This window comes from Corvus cornix, chromosome 1 (assembly GCF_000738735.6).
Source record: "Corvus cornix cornix isolate S_Up_H32 chromosome 1, ASM73873v5, whole genome shotgun sequence".
Lineage (NCBI taxonomy): Eukaryota > Metazoa > Chordata > Aves > Passeriformes > Corvidae > Corvus > Corvus cornix.
In genome coordinates this window covers 30,949,209-30,967,709 of record NC_046332.1, presented here as the reverse complement: position 1 = coordinate 30,967,709, position 18,501 = coordinate 30,949,209, and the positions used below count along the sequence as shown (strand labels likewise).

The following is an 18,501-nucleotide window of genomic DNA, read 5'->3' as shown; positions in this document are numbered from 1 at the left end:
TTTCAAAGTGCTTTCCTAGGATAACAATGTCATTTAAATGTGAGCGTGGTTTGTTTGTTTGTAATGCCTGCCAACAATCTTTCTAGGAACAGGATATAAAACTGCTACTTGGTGACTTGTTCGTTCTGTTTTGATCTGCAGTTTAATTACAGCATGTTTAATTGCTCTTTTCATTCACTCAGGAGGCAGAGCAGTTTTATTTTTTCCCCTTTCTGTGTTTTTTTTTTTTTTGTAGGCACACAATTTGGTAGGATGATACTCATCAAGTGACTCAGAAAATAAGATATTTAGATAGTTCTTTCAAACAGGAATGGCTGCTCTTTTCCTCATGAGGTCACATGATTCCAATTTATTATTTTTATGCCAAGCTTGCTGCATGAAGATGGGGTTCCTTATTGCCACAATTTTTTGTCAGAGGTTTACTGAAATTTCTTGCCTGGTTCAAACTAGAGGGTTTTGTCTTTCTGTTTATTTATTATGCCAAGTTCATACCAAGGCTGCCGTTTTTCTCTGTGATCTGTAAACTTCTATGAATAACTAAAAGGATCTCACATTTTCCTTATACTGAGTTGAGACAGAAACAAGTTAGATAGTTCTTCAAGAAGAATATTTATGTTATAAACCAGTGCTGGTGCCAAAGGGGAGATACTATTCCCTTTCTTTTACTCAGTGTTTGCTAGTTGTTTAATGAAATAGATGAGGGACTTCTCTTTGGTTGAAACTAGTCTGGAAGACAAGATGTTTGCTGACTCAGACTGGTCATGGGACTTCAGACTTGACACAGAAACCAAGGATAATATTAAAGGTGCTGGAAATGTGGTCATGTCTAATGGGGACTCTTACGCCTTTCGTAAGGGATGCAGCTGACCGGATTTAAGCAAATTTATGCCTAAGGACCTGTGAGTAAAGGGAACTAAATGCATGGCCAGTGTGGGATGGGCTAAGTGGTAAATTATAGAATGGTTTGGGTTGGAAGGGACCCTAAAGATCGTTCCAACCACCCTGCTGTGGGCTGGGACACCTTCCACTAGACCAGACTGCTCCAAGCCCCATCCAGCCTGGCCTTGAACACCTGCAGGGGTGGGGCATCCAGAGCTGCTCTGTGCAGCCTGTTCCACAGTGGCCATGTACGGACTCTTTGCTGATGTCTGAGGAGATGCTCTTGCCTTTGCCTGTGCCTCCAGGACAGCTCCCTCTGGCACTCACAGCAGAGCTATTTGAGCAGGGTGGAAACCATCTCGTATTTGCCATTAAACTCTGTGCAGGGTGCCAGTAGCTAATCCACATCAGCTATGTACAGGTTGCTGAGAGCTTCCTTCCCTTAGCAAAAGGAAGGGGAGGTGGGTGATTATTAATGATCTCGTCAATCTCGGCCATCCTCTTGCTCAGTGTGGTGTTATTTGATGGTGCAGTCATAGCGTGCTTTGGACAAGGCAGAAAGATGAAAAAGAACATATGGTTAATGGAAATACTTGCCATGTATGTCTTATGAGTCATTTTATTTCCTCCACTTGCCAAAACAAGTTAGCATGGAAAATGGTTTACTAGTGTAACTGGGAAGACCTGTTTGTGTTCATGAAGCATAAAAACTGCCAGCAGCCTTTGCATCCCACAGTTTTAGTTTTGTTCCCTTCACCACAGGTCCCCCAGCACTAAGAGTTCAGTGTTCTCTTCCCGGGTCCCTGAAGGAGGACATAGACTTTGCAATCCACATCAGTAACAGGTGCTGTGTGTACATCATGGTTCTGATCCTCCTCTCTGTGTCCAGCACTCCAGATCTGCTCTGATACCAAGGTTTTTCATTTATAATAATTTTCAAAATAACAGATTCCCTCATCCTCCCTCTGGACTCAGGACCTTGTCATGTATGTTTTCTGTTTTCATCCGCTATTTCAGGTTTTTTTTAGGTGAGTTGTGAGCACTTTCATTTTGGCAGGGAAAATAAATAGGGATGAAATGGGCTTATAGTTACATGAGAAGTTGCCTTTTATTTGTGGTTGTGTAGGTGTTTGAAAGTTACAGCTTTTCTAGCCAGATGATGGGGTTTCCACGTTTGTATGTTTTCTCTTCATTTCAATGATTTTGTTGTTCCCGAATTTATTAGACGTGTGACTGATGTATAGGATGCTCCCTGAAATGCTGGAGTAGACAGAATAGTGTTCGAAGGATATTGTGTGAGGCCCAGATGGCAGCCTGCCCTCTAGGGAAGTGTAGGACTTAAAAAATGGGCTGAACTCCACCAGAAGCCTTATAATTGTTTATAGTGACTCATTCTTCCTGGCTTATGACTTCTTCCTATGAAAAGTATGTATTTTTGAATATCTAGCAGAATGCACTGTGCTTTAATTATAGCCAATTCTTTGAAATAGTTCTTCTTTTACAGTAGTGCTGTACAAATTCTATTAGCCCTGTGCACAGTCCTGGTGTTTTCTCCACTGCTTAAGTATATTCTGTGAAGGTTTTAGAGAACTCCTGTATTGCTTTCCAGAGAGCTCAAAGTTTCATAAAAGTTTGAGAATATAATTCAGATTTAGAAGGGTTTTTTTTGTATGTTCCATCGCACTTTTTTGACCAGAACCTTACACACAGTGGCAATTATGCAAGAAGGAAGCTATGTATTGTTCCTTCCCTTATGTGAAATTTTTACAAATGCAGAACATTCTTACACATGTTCCTGAAATGAGTGATGCAGGTCCCATGTGAATGCAGATGAAATTTTGCAAAGGAGATGGTAGTCTACTGTTGTTACTTGCTGAAACCAGCCAGCAACACAACCCAAAATAATTATGTTATGTTCATTCTCTTTGATATGTTACATGTAGGATAAAACAGCGTTCTAAAAATGATCCTTATTGATGTCTCAATTCAGTGAACTCTTGTCAGGAATTCTCTCTATAGTCTGAACAGAAGTAAGTTAATTTAAAGTTATATAGGCTCAATGCATTTCTGAGAGGATTGAAATGTTAGTTGTTTACTAGTGCACTTTTGCTTCTTGCCTGGTAAGTGATCTGGGAAAGGAGAGATTTGCCACTCTTTATCCTTCATAGGCCATCTCCCTTAGCTGATGTTTTTGGACAAGTCAGGTGTACATCCTGATCCCTGTATTATTTACAGTTACTTTGCATTTAATAAAGAGCTTGTTTCTCGGTCGTGTAGGCTTCTGCTTCTGTGGTTGTTCGGGCACCTGGCTGGTCAGGCTGCACACACACTCTCTAGAGAGCAAACTAGACATCAGTTTTCTTCTCCAAACCTCCTGCCTCCTTCATTACACCACAAGGATACTGTGTGATTCCTCTAGGCAAAAAGCCAGCCTAGAAGTCCGGTCATTAATATTAGGTGGTACATGAAAAGCATCTTGAAAGGGCAGTAAACAGAGAATAGATGTGAAGTGTTTTGTGAAGTTTGTAAAAGTAATCACATTGGTACATCATGAAGGTCCTAGAAATACCAGAGCTGAAATGCTTAAACTGAGAAGAGTGAGATGTCTGTAGGTACTAACACAACTCACAGGAAGTGCTGACCCAAGGGTATGCATATTACTCCAGTTTTTAAAATTTTTCATGTTCTCCATTTTTTCTACACTAAAGCTCTAACAGAGATTTTTGTGGTGACTGGGCATTTGATTATTTGAAACAAATCACCGGTGCTTCTTTAAACTAGGATTCCTATCAGTAGGTGCCCATAAAAAGAGGTCTGATTAAAAACAAACAAACAAAAAAAGATGCTGAACAAAAGCTTTGATTCAGCAAGACTTTGAATACTCTGGCTCAGTTCCATGTCACACAAACACAAGCAGAGGTTTAACTGTATGACTTAACATAGATAGAATTGCTCATGTGTATAAAGTGCTTTGTGCTTAATTTTGTTAGTGCCAGGTGCTTGGCACTTACTGGGCTTAAGACCTTGTTCCTTAAGACCTTAAGATCTTGTTCCTTTTAAAATAGGTGTTAGTTCAAAATCATCAGAAAAGCATCAATTTTCAGGAAAAGCAAGGAGATGTACTAGGTGTCTTCAATATGTAATGGTAATGGAAATATTATATGCAAATGGAATGAAAGAGAACAAGCCAGGACTTTTTGCTTATGAATTATCTACATTGAAAAGAGGTCTCTTTGAGAGTACCAGGTTGGTACTTTCTATATTTATTTATTGAAGGAGTTTGTGTATGAAATGTCTTTATTTCTGAACCAACACAAGCATTTTCATCTAACTGATTTTTTAGCAACTCAGTATGTTCACCTGAAAATAGAGGCATTTGATTGAAAGACAAAGAAAGGTTGGGTGAATTCAAGTTAAATATTGAAAAGATTCATGCAGGTGAGTTTTATAAATGAGTAACAGAACATCTCGGTGATATGTAGTTTAGAACAAACTCATTTGATGTGTCAAATAATGCTACTGGACTAGCAGAAAAATTATAGTCATAAATTATGAGAATGAAAGTTCTTGAGTTTAAAGCTTTCAATGTGTATGTGCATAGAGTACTGAAAATGCTTTTAGAACATAAAATTGTATGCAAAGAGGTGAGAAATAAAAATACTTGAAAAGTTAATTTTTGAAGTTTTTCTCAACACATTACAGATGAGAAAGCTGATGTTACTGGGCATGTAGAATTGCATTAATAATTATGAATTATGTATTTTTAAGAAGTTATGCTACTCATTAACTTATAAAATCAATGTTCTGCAAATTTGCCACTTGGTGGTGCCAAATTGATTTATAAATCACAGATGTGAGCTGAGACAAGCTGTTGAAGTTGTTTCTGAGGAGTGTACACTGAGAGATACATAAATTTGGTTGGAAAACTTTGATTTTATGACAGCACTGGTGCAGCTGTGCTCAGCATCACTTCTGGCCTGCATTCCTCAAGCCCCATATCTTGAGTACCTCTCTGTCTTTCCAGTACAAGAGAGAGTAAGTGTATAGCAAAGCTACATCTGTGAGAACAGAGTTTCAGGAACATTTCTTCCGTACCATGCACCTGGCAAAAAATAGTTTGGATCCAGTGATATTCCAGGCATGGTGCAGAATATGGCTTTGGGGTTTCTAGAGGCAGCTGCAGGTGTACTACTTGCAGTGTTATTTTTGTAGGTGTTTGACTGGAGTAGTTCCTGTCCAGTTGTGGTTTTAACACTGCCAGAATTTTCACATGTTTGTCACTGAGGTCTGTATCCTTGAACTGAAGGGTGATGATTATCCTAAATGTAAATCTAAACAAAAAGACTCATGATTAAATTAACCTTCCTCCATCTCTCGGATTCAGGGTGGCTCTTCAGCAGGCTTGAAGTTTCTGTTTTGTTAAAATGTCTTGGTTTGTCACAGTGTTTCAATGTAATCAGTGTTTAGCATTGAAGAATATTTGCACCAGACTTAACGACTTCTTTTTTTTTTTTTTTTTTTTTTTTTTTTTTCTGTCTCTCAATACTGCAGTCCCAAAAGAATTGGTGGAGCTTCACTTGAAACTGATGAGAAAAATTGGGAAGTCTGTCACAGCAGACAGATGGGAAAAATACTTGATCAAGGTACAATATGCATGTTGTATTATTCTGCAGTGCTGGAATATGGCTGTGAGGAGCAGTTGTGTGAGCAATCCCTGGTATGAGTTATAGGAGCCTTGGGCTGTGCCAGCATCGACATGCGTGCATCAGATCCCAGACTTGCAGTCTGCCTAAGATTCTGGAAAACAGCTGAAAATAGGCACCATCTTCTGCATGTGAAAGTGTCCACCTTCATAATTGGTAGGAAAATACTTTCTTGAGTATTAAGACTCTAAATAAAGAAGATTTAGTAGCCTGCAAATGGGTTAAATTGAATAGAGATTTATACAGTAACAATTCATTTGTATATCACTTGTCCAGATATGATGTAATTACTGTGATTTGGCTAATATTCATATAGGAACCGTAGAGAGGTCTTGTAGCATGTGTTAATAATGTAAGAAAGTATTGCAGTGATTTATGTCTGCGTGCTCAGAATGGCACAGCTAAGATGAAAAGGTAGTTATGCATCAGTAAAAATAGAGCATCCCATTGTTTTACATAATTCTGTCTTGGTATTTTAATTGCAGCTGTGTCTTTGTTGACACTTTACATACAAATAGTTTCCAGTTTAAGGAATTTACACGGCTTCAACAAATAAAAATATAAGGGTAGTCTAAATTAATAGGTTACCATTTCCCCTCTGGATATGTTCCATGTGTCTTTTGATCCACAGAATTGTAATCATGTTATTGTCTGTACAGCCATGATCACATCTTGCTTAGAAATACAGCATCGTGGTAATAGCAACCATACAAATAATGGCACTTGGCAAATCCAGCTGCAGTTCTCCCCCTTAAGTGCTATCTATAAGCTTTACAGAGATATAAATTTGTCTTGAGGTTTGCGTACCCTTTAAGATGATGATGTTTTTAGGGCTGGGAGTGTGTTGGGGAATGACCTGCTGAAGGGCCTTTGTTAATCCTGATCCCTTAACCAATTTAAAAGTATTGATGATAATTTTTAAAAATAGCAATGTAATAATTTATGTAACTTGTGTGTACTTTGTGTATTACCACGTACTGTGGTTACTGAATTGTGCTAAATTCCTTAATAAACCCAAAAACCATTGCAGCAAACTGAGAAAACCCAACTCTGACTCGAGAACTTATGTACCCCACTGGAGCCACTTACCAGTTGTGTGGTAAGCAGAAAGCAGGGCGATAAAACAAGTTTGAGGGAGTAGTTTGGAAAATCTTCAAAGCAGTTTGGAAATTCTTCTTCAGGGAAGCAGTAAGGAAACCCTCCCTCACACCCCTGTTAAGACCAAGTAAGTGTTAATAAATTCTACTTCATTTAACAGTCTCCAGAGCTAACTTGAAGCTTATTCTGGCCAGTGGTTCAAAGGAACCTTGAAGAACAAAGGAATTTGAATATAACTAATTAGAAAGGTATGCTAATATTGTCCCCATTTCAAAGGAGTATGATTAATTTAGAAAAGCAAGGAAGAGTATTGGGAAATGCTACAAAAGCCAGGAAAAACTGAAAAGGTGTGGAAGCACTGAGAGCATTCTTCCTTGATGCCTGCAGTATTGTTCCACATATCATGGATGACATTCTAACAGGCAAAGTTGACCTGTTTTTCCTTTGTTAGAAACTACTGATGTGTTGCTTTGATAAAACAGGGTTTGATATATTCTAGATGTTCTTACATAGGTGGAAACTTTAGTGGAGGACATTCAGACTTACATGCTCTTAATATTTGTGTGCATGTATTATTGTATTTTGTTTATATACCAACTAATTGTAAAATGCACTTCACTTGACGGTTGTGTTTATAAAGAGTATCTTAAAAATTGTCTCTAAGCTGTGGCTGGTATTTTGGCAGATGGGATATATTTTGGGATAGGAAGTGAACACGGTAGTTGAGAGTGCCTTCCCTCTTCTGATGGTGAACCACCCAAGTTGGATCACCAGCATGTGCACTGGTGAAGATGCATTGGCACATCTTCTTTTATGGAAGAAAATGGCTGTAGGTCTCTGTGAGTCTGACTTTCCTCCTCTGCACAAGGAATGTTGTGTAGTCACATATGGCTGACATAATCAGCCATAAATGCCTGGTCCTAAACATTCCAACAACTAAGAGGAACTGTCCAGCTTAGCCGATTTTGAGAAACATGTAGTTAAGTCACATTGCACTGTCTCCTGGCAAAGTGTTTTACTTGAACTATTGTCAAACATAACTTAAATTTTTATACAGAGGACATTTCTCTGCACTGGTCCATCTGAAACCTTCAACCCAAAATCAGCACATTCTGAACGCATTTGTCTTTTCTGATTGTTACAATTCGGGTGTCTGTAGTCCCACCCAAGGAGACTCCTCTGCTGTGTCTTTCACCCTCCTGTTTTTCTTGTTTAAAGTGAGTATTTAGAACGTGGTAATAGTGTTGGATGCCACCATAGCTGCTTTGGAATTATTTGAGAGATGTTTCAGCGTTTCTTGCAGGGTGGGAAGGTGCTGACCACTCTTAGCATGCAGAAGCCAGCAGTTGCTGCAAGCAGCAGCTATTTGATCAGTGTGAAGCATCCTCTCTGTGAAAGCAGAGACTTAAGATTTCAGCGGAGCTTGGATCAATGAGATCTGTAGCTCAGGGTTGTGACAGTACTTGTCAGGAGAAAGCACAATTATCTAGTTTTTAATTGTCAAAATGTAGTCTTTTCAGTTTGAACAGACGCTTCATCAGCTCTCATGTCTCAAAGCTTTTGCTTTGACAGTCACACACTTCCATAGCACATGAAGCTTCTCATTATTGCTCTCATACTTAATGACTAAATAATGAACAGCAACTAGCATATGCCCTGAGCAAGGGTTTTGATATACAGTTTCCCAGTGCTCTTCACATTACATAGGTGAAAAGGAGAGAGAAAGTGGAGTAGCCTCATTTTGTGAGCGAGCAGCGATTGTCTCCTGCTGTGAGCTTTGGCTTGGCATCAGAGAAGTCCCAGTGTAATATTCCTTGACCTCAGAGCAGGAAAAACTGCTCTTCAGCAGGATCCCTTGTGACCAGAGTGCTCTTCACAGTTCTCTGTAGGTCACAGCTTAAAAGTCAGAGTATGATTTATGGTGTGGCTGAGCTGACCTTACTGCTGGCTTACCCTTGTGCCACCTGAGAAATGGTGTCAGTACTAGGGATAGTGGAAGGTTGGTAGTGTGGCTGTGGGGACAGTGGAGGGGTAGCTGCCCCTTTGCTTGGTCGAAGCCCAGATGGAGTTTTCAATTATGAATCAGTTGATCTTTACTTCTGGTGGGTGAAATTTAGAACTATTTTTGCTGCTGTTTCCAGAGAAAGCTGCTTTCAGATGTGATTGACAGGTTTTAAGTAGCTTGGTAACTGTATCTTATGTTTCATAATAGTCTGTTGATGAGGAGACTACACTGTTTTAATTGAGTCCAGCCTTGCAGACTGAAGGGCACTGATTTGACAGCTGTGATTCAGCAGTGGCACTTCAAAATAATCCCAAATGGAGTTGTAGCTGTGATCAGCTTTTGCCTCCTCATGGATATTTCCACTAGAATAGCCTCACTGACTGGAGATCCCACCATGTGTCCTCAATTGATGAGCAGCTTGTCTCTGTTCATGAGAGTTGTCTTAAGCACATCGGAGTTGTTTAGGAGGGAGAGGGCATTTCTTCTTCAGCTTTGTTATTGGAGCTCATGCTGATTCAATCTATTTCTCCTCTACTGCTGCTTTTTCTGGTGTTAGGGTTTTTTTCCCCCCCGTATTGGGGTGGTGGAATTTATTTGCTTTAATAAATTGAAATTTGCTATACTTACAATACTTTAAAATATTTATCAAGCAGCTTGAAGTCCAAGATATTTTGTAAGGAATAATAGTTCCACAGTGTGGAGTGCGTAGCAGTTGCATTTATCTGCAGTACAATTGAAGGGCTTCAGGGGCCCCAAGAGACCCTGGCAACTTATGTGCTAAGTGTTGTAAGGAGATATAGTAGGAAAACATGTCTGCTTGAGAGAATTTATGTTCTAAATAGACAGAAATAGAAAAATATGTGCACAACAAAAATAATAATACCTTCCCATTCCAGAGTTGTGCTACCTAATTTAGGATGCTTAGAGAATGTGGTGGTAATCAGGGCCTCGATGATCTGCTCTTCCATGAAAGTTCAACAGTGCTTGCTAACATACCTCAGTTTTACTTTTTATTTTTGTGTAAGACTTTGACTGCAATCCCAAAGAGGTCATGTATGATTAATTATTGTAGTAAGGTACTATTAATAAAACAATTTAAAGTTGCTTTTTTCTCCTAACCTTAGAAATCTGCTTATTCTGTTTGTAACAGATATGTCAAGAATTCAACAGCACTTGGGCTTGGGAGATGGAAAAAAAAGGATACCTAGAAATGAGTGTTGAATGCAAACTGGGGATTCTGAAGGTAAACATTCATCATCCTAAGGTTCTAAATTACTGCTTCCTCACTCACTTTAAGATCTTGCAAATTTAGCTTGACTGAACCATAAGTACATGTATTAAATATAGAGCTGATCTTGGAACAGACAGTCCAAACTGCATATTTTTGTTTTGTTTGCATATTTTTCACACTTTGTATGACAATAGTCTTGTGCTTACTGTTTTGTCAAGAGCTCTTTGTCAGTGGAATACACACTTTTAAACGTGTTTGTTATCTTGCTGAATTCCAAAGGCAAAATGGGACTTCATCTTTTTTGATCTTGACAGATTTGTCAGTATTGGTTTCAAGTTATGTATGGGTTCTACTGTAGAATGAGATCAATTTTACTACGTAATAAAAATGTAGAATAAGCTTTCTAAGGTAGCCAGGTTAAAAAAACCCAACCCAAAACCTTGTATATCACTTAAAAAGAACGTGGTCTGGAAAAAAATGATAGCTACAGCTGATGCACAGATCCAACAGAGAGAGGCCCAAAAAGAAGCTCCAAATTACACTGAAATAAAATGAGCTGGTTTTCTTCTTTCTGTTTATATTTTTGATATCTTAACAGTCTTTCTACTTTTTCAGTATCTCTGCGAATGTCAGTTTGATGACAATCTAAAGTTCAAGAATATCATTAATGAAGAGGATGCTGATGCCATGCGTCTGCAGCCCATTGGTCGGGACAAGGATGGCCTCATGTACTGGTATCAGCTGGATCAAGAGCATAACGTCAGGATGTACATAGAAGAACAGGATGACCAGGATGGATCCACATGGAAGTGCATTGTTAGGTATTCCTTCTTTTTATTTTGTAGGATTTTTAGCTATTTGTGACTGGGGCTCAGAAATGTATTTCAGTAAATCTTCATTTCTCGCACAGTAGGATTCATGACAGTGGGATTTCCTGCACTGACATCTATGTTCTAGTGAAAAATCATGTACAGAAATAACTCACTGATTTGTTGGTAACAGCCATCATGTAATTTGTTTCCTGCTTGTTCAAGCTACAATGAATATATAGAAAGGGTAGCAAGAAGAGACTGTCTTGACAACCATGGCTCCATATTGCTTACTGGCCAGCTAAATGCCTTAGAAAATAGAACACTAATGCTTCTTTAACTTCCTTTTGTTAGGAAAGTTACAAGTGGACAGATTTGTTCTTGGGGAAATTATATTGCAATTACTCCTGTTGGAAGGAATCCAGAGGAGGCCAAGGAGATGCTCAGAGGGCTGGAGCACCTCTCTCATGAAGACAGGCTGAGAGACTTGGGATTGTCCAGCCAGGAGAAGAAAAGGATCCAGGGAGAACTCAGAGCCCTTTCTAGTATCTAAAGGGGCTCAGGAAAAAGGGAGAGGGATTTGTTACAGAAGTGTGTAATGACAGGACAAGGGGGAATGGTTTCAAACTGACAAGAGGGCAGGTTTAGATTTGACATTAGGGAAAAAATCTTCTCTGAGAGTGGTGAGGCAGTAGCACAGGTTGCTCAGAGAAGCTGTGGCTGCCCCATTCCAGGAAGTGTTCAAGGCCAGATTCAATAGGGCTTTGAGCAACTTGGTCTTGTAGAAGATGTCTCTGCCCATGGCAGGGAAGTTGGAAGTAGATGGTCTTTGAAGGTCCTTTCCAACCCAAACCATCTGCAGGTTATTTACGCTGCCATAACTTCAGTAACCAAGGGAGGTGTACAGAATTGTTTAAACCACTTAAATGATAAGCATTACTATGAGTTACATGTAGACAGCTGTTGTGGGGGAATAAAGTAAATCTATCCAAACAAACAGATCAAGAGCTGATCCATGCATCATCCATCTCTTCCATGCATTATAGACTCCAAAATTCATTGCCAAAAGAAGAACAACTCAGGGTTCTGCTGGGAAGGTTCTAACAGTCCACACTCACAGCAGAAAACCACAGTAATGCATTAAGAAATCCGAAATGGTTTTGAAACCTGTGGGATTGTTTCAGGCTTCCTTCCTTTCTCTAAAACTGGGGGAAAACAAATTGCTGAACATCAACTTTAAAAAACAGGTGTGAGAGCCTTATGATTCTAGTCCATTAAGAAAACAATGACTCTGTTCAATCATGGCTCAAATTCTTTATAAATTAAGGTGGTTTTTTTATAGTTGGATGTGCAGTTTAAGTAAGGAGTTACAGTGCACTGAGATCCACGCTCATACAGATATGCACCAACATTTTTTTGCTTTCATAACTTGAGTTGGAGTTTTCTAGACAACTTGGTGGTGTTTGTTGCATGTGCTTAGGATGGGCACTTGCGAAAATTATTTAAATTATTTTGCTGGTTGCTTTTGCAAATTTCACCTAAATTATATGGTTGCTTCTTTGGTGCATGAGCAGAGAGCTGTAGCTTGTTCTCTGTTGAGAGAAAAAAAGAAATAGCAAAGAATAATCAGTGATGGTTAACAAGAGGATAATAAATAACAGAATAATAGTAGCAGCTTGGATTGAGACCCAACAGGAACTGAGATAGATAACTTCTAAAAGCATAATTTTATTTTGGTATGGATAAATTGGAAGGTTTCTAACTGCAAAGTTGCAGCCACTGGTGGGACAAGCATTTCGCTGTGCTTGTGTTTTCACTATCTAACTCTATAAGGTTTTCAGGGTAATTCATTTAAGCAGTTAATGTTTGTTTATTTTTTATTAATCCCTTTGGGGTAAGAAAGTGGCTTATCAGACAGTGTGTTTTTCTCTTCCAGAAACCGCAATGAACTTGCTGAGACCCTTGAGCTCTTGAAAGCACAAATTGATCCTGCTCTGTTGAAAAACAACAATTCTCAGCAGGAGAATTCATCGCGTGAAAGTCCAAGCATAGAAGATGAAGAGAGCAAAAAGGGTGAAGAAGCAGCCACACAAGGTTTTCTGCCTTCTTTTCTCAAACTTTAAGTGTTTTGCTGTGGCAATGTTAGAATTTTCAGCTTCACAAAAAGTTACTGTGTTAGATTAGGACTTTAAAAAAGTAAATCAAGTAAATATTGAATGCTTTGAAATTATAAATATATTTTGGGATTTTTCAGTACGTATTTGCTCTCAAACATTTATTTATAGGAAGATAGCTGTGTAAAAATGTTTTCTCAGTAACTATTTTTTTGCTGTACATTTTGTATAATAATGTGAATGCTCGTTATTGTATGTTTTTGTGGGGCATTGAACTGCTGCCAAACTTCTTCTGTTTTAGCGACATTAAAATTTGAAAAAAAAAAAAAAATCTGCTTGTGCAATGCCATGATTGAAATCAAGACAGCATTGGGTGCGGTGTTTATTCTTGCTTTTGAGTTAGAAAAATATAGGTTATTTCCTCAAATGTTTCGCAGTTGACGTGATGTTTCAAGAAGACACGAGCTTAAGTTAAAACAATTTAAAATGCTAAAACATTGTAGAAGTGAGGCTGTCCTTATCTGCCTCCACTATATTGTTGTTATTAAAATCACAGAATTATTTAGGTTGGAAAAGATCTCCAAGATCAAAGCCAAGAACCTTTTTCCTTCCTTATTATCATGTCATTGCACGTATTTAGTAACTCGCCTGACCTGTTGGTTTTTGCATTGGTTTTGCTAAGTATCAGTCAGCCTGAAGTATTTGACTTTTTAAGAATCTGATCTTCTTTCAGGTCATGAAGAACTAGAAGCTTGTTATCCCAAGTAATTTTACCCCAGTTTTACTACTTGGTCTTCTTATTTTGTTAAAATACAGGAAAATATTTTCACAATCAGAAACAAGTATTTCAGTATGTTAATAGATGCTTCTGCAAACGTGTAGAAGTTAATTGGATTTATGGAATTAGCCAAGGCCTGTCTTGGTTTTGAGTATCAGAGAGAAGGACTTACTATTCTATTCTACTTCTTTGCAACAAGCAGTGTACAACAGAAGAAATAAATAAACATTTAGATAAAATTGGAGTTGTTGTGGAAGTACTAAGAGATGATTGTAGTCATGGCAGTAAATTGTGACAAACACCAGCAGAATTCTCTTTCGCTCTAAGGCATTTCCAGTATCTAACTCTGCATGTAAGTGCCAACACTACCTGCATAGTTACCAACACTGCAGAATTAATTCCATGTACTGATCACGCTTTTGTCTCAGTCAAGTCAACTTAAATCTTGAGACCTAAAACTTAACTTAAACTTAAATTTTGAGACCACTTCTTCATATATGATTTTGCTTTACATTGAATTCAGGAGCAGCCATTTGAAAACATTTTAATTAATGTCCCTACTGTAGATAATTCCCCAAATCCTGTGGCACACTCACCTGGCTCAGTACTTGCATTAGGCTGTGTATTGGTCTAAAATCATCTCTAGGCACTAGGTGCAGAATCATAGAATAGTTTGGGTTGGAAGGGACCTTGAAAGGCCATCTAGTCCAACTTCCCTGCAATGGGCAGAGATATCTTCGACTAGATCAGGTTGCTCAGAACCCCATCCAGCCTGACCTTGAGCACTTCCAGGGATGGGGCAGCCACAGCTTTGCTGGGCAACCTGTGCCAGTGCCTCACCACCCTCACAGTGAAGAATTTCTTCCTCATATCTAATCCAAATCTCCCTTCTCTTAGTTTAAAGTCCTTCCCCCTTGCCCTGTCTCTCCATGCCCTTGTCAAAAGTCTTGTAAGACCCCTTTAAGTACTGGGAGATGCTTTAAGGTCTTTCCAGAGTCTTCTCCAGGCTGAACAACCTGTCTCTCAGCCTGTCTCCATAGCACAGGTACTCCAGCCCTCTGAGCATCTTCATGGCCTCACTCCTACAAGTCCATGTCCTATCTATGTAATAAATAATGAAATTACTGACATTTGCAGTGATTTGAGTGCTGTCAGTGTGTTTACAGAACATTCCTTAGAGCCTTTCAGTTGAAAATCTGTAGTATCTCCTCTTTGTAGTCCAGGATTGCACTGAAAGCCCTACTGAGATGCAGGGAAAACATGCTGGAAGACCTGATACCTGTTTGCTTTGGCCATTTTCCACGTATCATTAAATTAGTTCATACAGATGCACGGCAGACTGACCCAATGCTTGCATGTTTTCTGCTGGCCTGATTGATTGACTCGAGTAGCATTAGGAGAGCTTGTGCATTGACTTAGTCATTTTGTGTATATGTGAAATGTTGTGATAAGTTCAGGGAGTTAAACTGTAGAACATCTGCTGATTTTTGGTATGGGGAGGTTTTGGGATTCTGGTGATCCTTAATGAAATTTGGGAGAAAGCAGTAGGCGAAGGGAAGAAATGGTTGAACAAAGTTTAGACAGACAGAAAAGAAGGGAAAGTGGAAGAATCTGGACACAGAGAAAATACTTCATTCTCACTGTTAGAGACAGATATCTTTGCAGAGGCAGGTACAAGGGCTCTGAGTGGACATCATTCTATGAAGGGGGAAAAACCAGCCTTGAGCCTTCAAGATGTGCATCTCTAAGGCACCTTACCACTTCTGGAGCCTTAGAGATACATCTTTACTGTACTGATACTGGGATTTAATGGATACATATCTTGTATTTGAAAATACAAGATCTGTGAATTCCTCCTCACTGTTCTTTTCTCAAACGCCTAATTTCTTAGATGTAATAGTTAGCTGTCATGTCCTTTCCCCTGTATATTTCTAACCACTTTTGGAAGCTCTCATCATGCAAAAAAACTACACTAGCTCTGATGGAGAGGGGTGAGATAGAAGGAAAAAAAAACATTTTGTTTGCAGTTGTGGCATGCTTGCAAAAGCACCTTCCAGGTGGCAGGAGCTGCTGTTCTGGTATATGCAGTGCTATTGTATTTGTTTCTTCTAATTAGTTCTGTTTCTGGCTGATACAAAATGGTTGGTAAAATACAAACACCTGAGATACCAAGAGGCTATGGTAAAAATAAATAACAAGTTTAAGTGCATAGTGACAAAATAGCTGTATGGTTTATTCTGAATGCTGGAACTGTACTTCAAGCCCTAATGATCTTGAGTTAGCAAAGTGGAATAACCTGATTCTTTAAAGGTCTGCAGGTTTTTCTGGGATATGCTGCTATTCATTGCTTTTTTTAAAAACAGCAGATGAAGTGAGTGTGGAGTATTGTCTGCATGTAGGAAATGCCCAGAGAACCCGGATGAATTTCGCCGTAGGCCATAATGCTGAATGTCTTTTCTCTGAACTGTTGAAATACAATAGTTAAGTATATCTTGAAATAAAATCATGTACAAACAGGGGACTCATTTCTCTGAGGAATTTCCCTTGAAGGCCATGGAATCTTACACGATGTTCTGTTTTCTGAAATAGTCCAGAGACTCGAGCGAGATTTCATGCCTCTGCCTAGGTTTTGTGTATCCTCTGGAAGTATTGTGGTAATACTGAAGAAGGGACTGAGATGTCTGTTGAAAGAAGCATAAATCTAGAGTTCTGCTGCTGGCTTCTGAAATTTAGATTTATCTTGGTATAGAATTAAACCGAACAGTGGTTCTATAGCTAAAAATTGTCGGCCCACTTATTTAATGACAGTGTTAGACAATCCAGATTTCTACTAACTCAGTGAGAGAAGAGTCCTTTGTGTGAGACTTAGGCTGTTGGGTTTTTTAGGTATGCCTCTGTTTTAATGAAGTTCTTTGTAATCCTGTAGGTCCCGTGGTTGTTTCATAGCTGTTTTTCTCTGTCAACAGAAAATCAATTGAAAATCAAAGAAGAAAAAGAGGAGGTGGAGGAACAGTCAGTGGAATCAGAAAGCCTTCCTCCTCCTGTGGTCAAAGAAGACGAGAATACGCTTAAAAGTGAGAAAGTGGAAGAAAAAGAAATTATAAAATTACCAGTAATAGTGAAATTAGAGAAACCTTCAGAACACAATGAAGAAAAGCAAACTGTCAAGGAAGAAAGTGACTCCTTTAAGGAAAACGTCAAGCCTGTTAAAGTAGAGGTGAAGGAAAACAAAACAGAACCCAAAGACCTAAAAGAAGTAAAAAGCTGTATGGACAAAATAGCAGTTCACGAGCCAGAGAGGTTAGAATTTTGTGTTAATGTCAAAACTCCACAAGAAATTGTGGAGAAATCTGTGGAAGAAAGTGAAAAACTTAAAAATGACCAACAGGCAAAAATACCACTTAAAAAGCGAGAGATCAAACTGACAGATGACTATGACAGTCCAATAAAAGGGCCCCTGTGTAAATGTGTTACTCCAACAAAGGATGTCTTGAAGGAAGAAGGGAAACCAGAAGAAGAAGCTTTTAAGAGAGTCCCTACAATTACTGCTTTATGTCCTGATGGGAAAGTGCTAGTAAATGGAGAAGTTAGCTGTGAAAAAATAACCCCAAGTGTCATACAAAATAATAAGTCAGAACACTCTGCTAGTGCAATGGAAGACAGTACCTCATTAAAAGAGAAAAATGGAAAAAGTGGGGAAAAAGTATTAGACTCCCTAAATTCTGTTAGTAAAATTATAAAAACATGTGAGATTGAGAAAAATGCAGTAACGGTGCTGAAAGAGATTGGGGCTGTGGTCTCTGAGGTTTCTAATCAGCAAGTGCCTTCAAAGGAGGAATCTAGTCCTGTGGAAAAAGAGTCCCTTGACAGCACAACTACTGAGACGGTAGCAGAAGAGTCTTCAAACTCTGAAGACTGTGCCAAAACAATGGAAGAGAAGCAAGCCACCGATCTCAAAAACGACAGCCTGCCACCACCCAAAGAATGTTCAGAGAAGCTGGAGATGTCCCCAAATGCATCTGCTCCTGCAGAACTGCCTAAGCTTGCACTGGCTGATGAAGAGACTTTGAAAAGTAAAGATGAGCCTGAGGAGAAAAACAACTCTCCAAAAGCTGCTGAGATACCTCCTGCATCCACTTCTCCTGTTACAGTAGAGAAACCTGTTTCAGGAAAGGAGGACTCCGATAGTAAAACAGCTTTACCTGAGGAGAGCAAAGCAGAAGAAAAATCCAGCCCTGAAAAACAAGAGGAAGAGCCAGAAGCTGCCAAAACAGAGCCAGATAGATTAGGTGATGCCCATGCATCTAATCTAGAGGACTCCTCAGAGAGTAAAAAGGAATCTCCAGTACCTAAAAGCAAATTTAAATATAAGCTAGTTTCTGAAGAAGAAACCTGTGCAACAGAGAATAAAGAAATAACTTCTGAAAGACAGAAAGAAGGAATTAAATTAACAATCAGGATCTCTAGTCGGAAGAGAAAGACAGAAACACCACCAGAAGAGGTCACCATTGGCCGCACATTAAGGCGGTCACCAAGAATATCCAAGCCTACTCCGAAAGTTGTGGAGACTCGGGATCAGAAGCCTGAGAAGAAACGACCTGAAGAGGAAGAGGAGAAACCTGCAGCGGCACAAAAACCAGAACGAAAAGAAGATGCAAAAAAACAAGAGAAGGAGACAAATTCTAAAGTTAACAAGGTAAATAGAGTTTTATTACCTGGGACTAAAGAAAACTCGCAATCTTATCTATAAAGAGAATATACTCTTACATAGGAATACTGAGGATTATGTTCCTTTGGTCAGCTTTTGGAAGAAACTAGCTTTGCAATCGAGTCAGTGGACTCAACCAATTTAAAAACACCCCCTAGGAGAGTGCTAATATCTGT

General features: G+C 39.0%; 1 protein-coding gene across 1 annotated transcript in view; it reads left to right on the top strand.

Annotated features, from left to right (window-relative positions):
- RSF1 (remodeling and spacing factor 1) overlaps positions 1-18,501 on the top strand; it is a 67,115-nt gene that overhangs the window by 19,520 nt on the left and 29,094 nt on the right. The window contains exons 2-6 of the mRNA XM_039561940.1: positions 5,431-5,522; positions 9,836-9,928; positions 10,532-10,737; positions 12,662-12,819; positions 16,584-18,313. Coding sequence (XP_039417874.1) covers positions 5,431-5,522; positions 9,836-9,928; positions 10,532-10,737; positions 12,662-12,819; positions 16,584-18,313 — 2,279 coding nt within the window. The remainder of the gene's footprint in view (positions 1-5,430; positions 5,523-9,835; positions 9,929-10,531; positions 10,738-12,661; positions 12,820-16,583; positions 18,314-18,501) is intronic.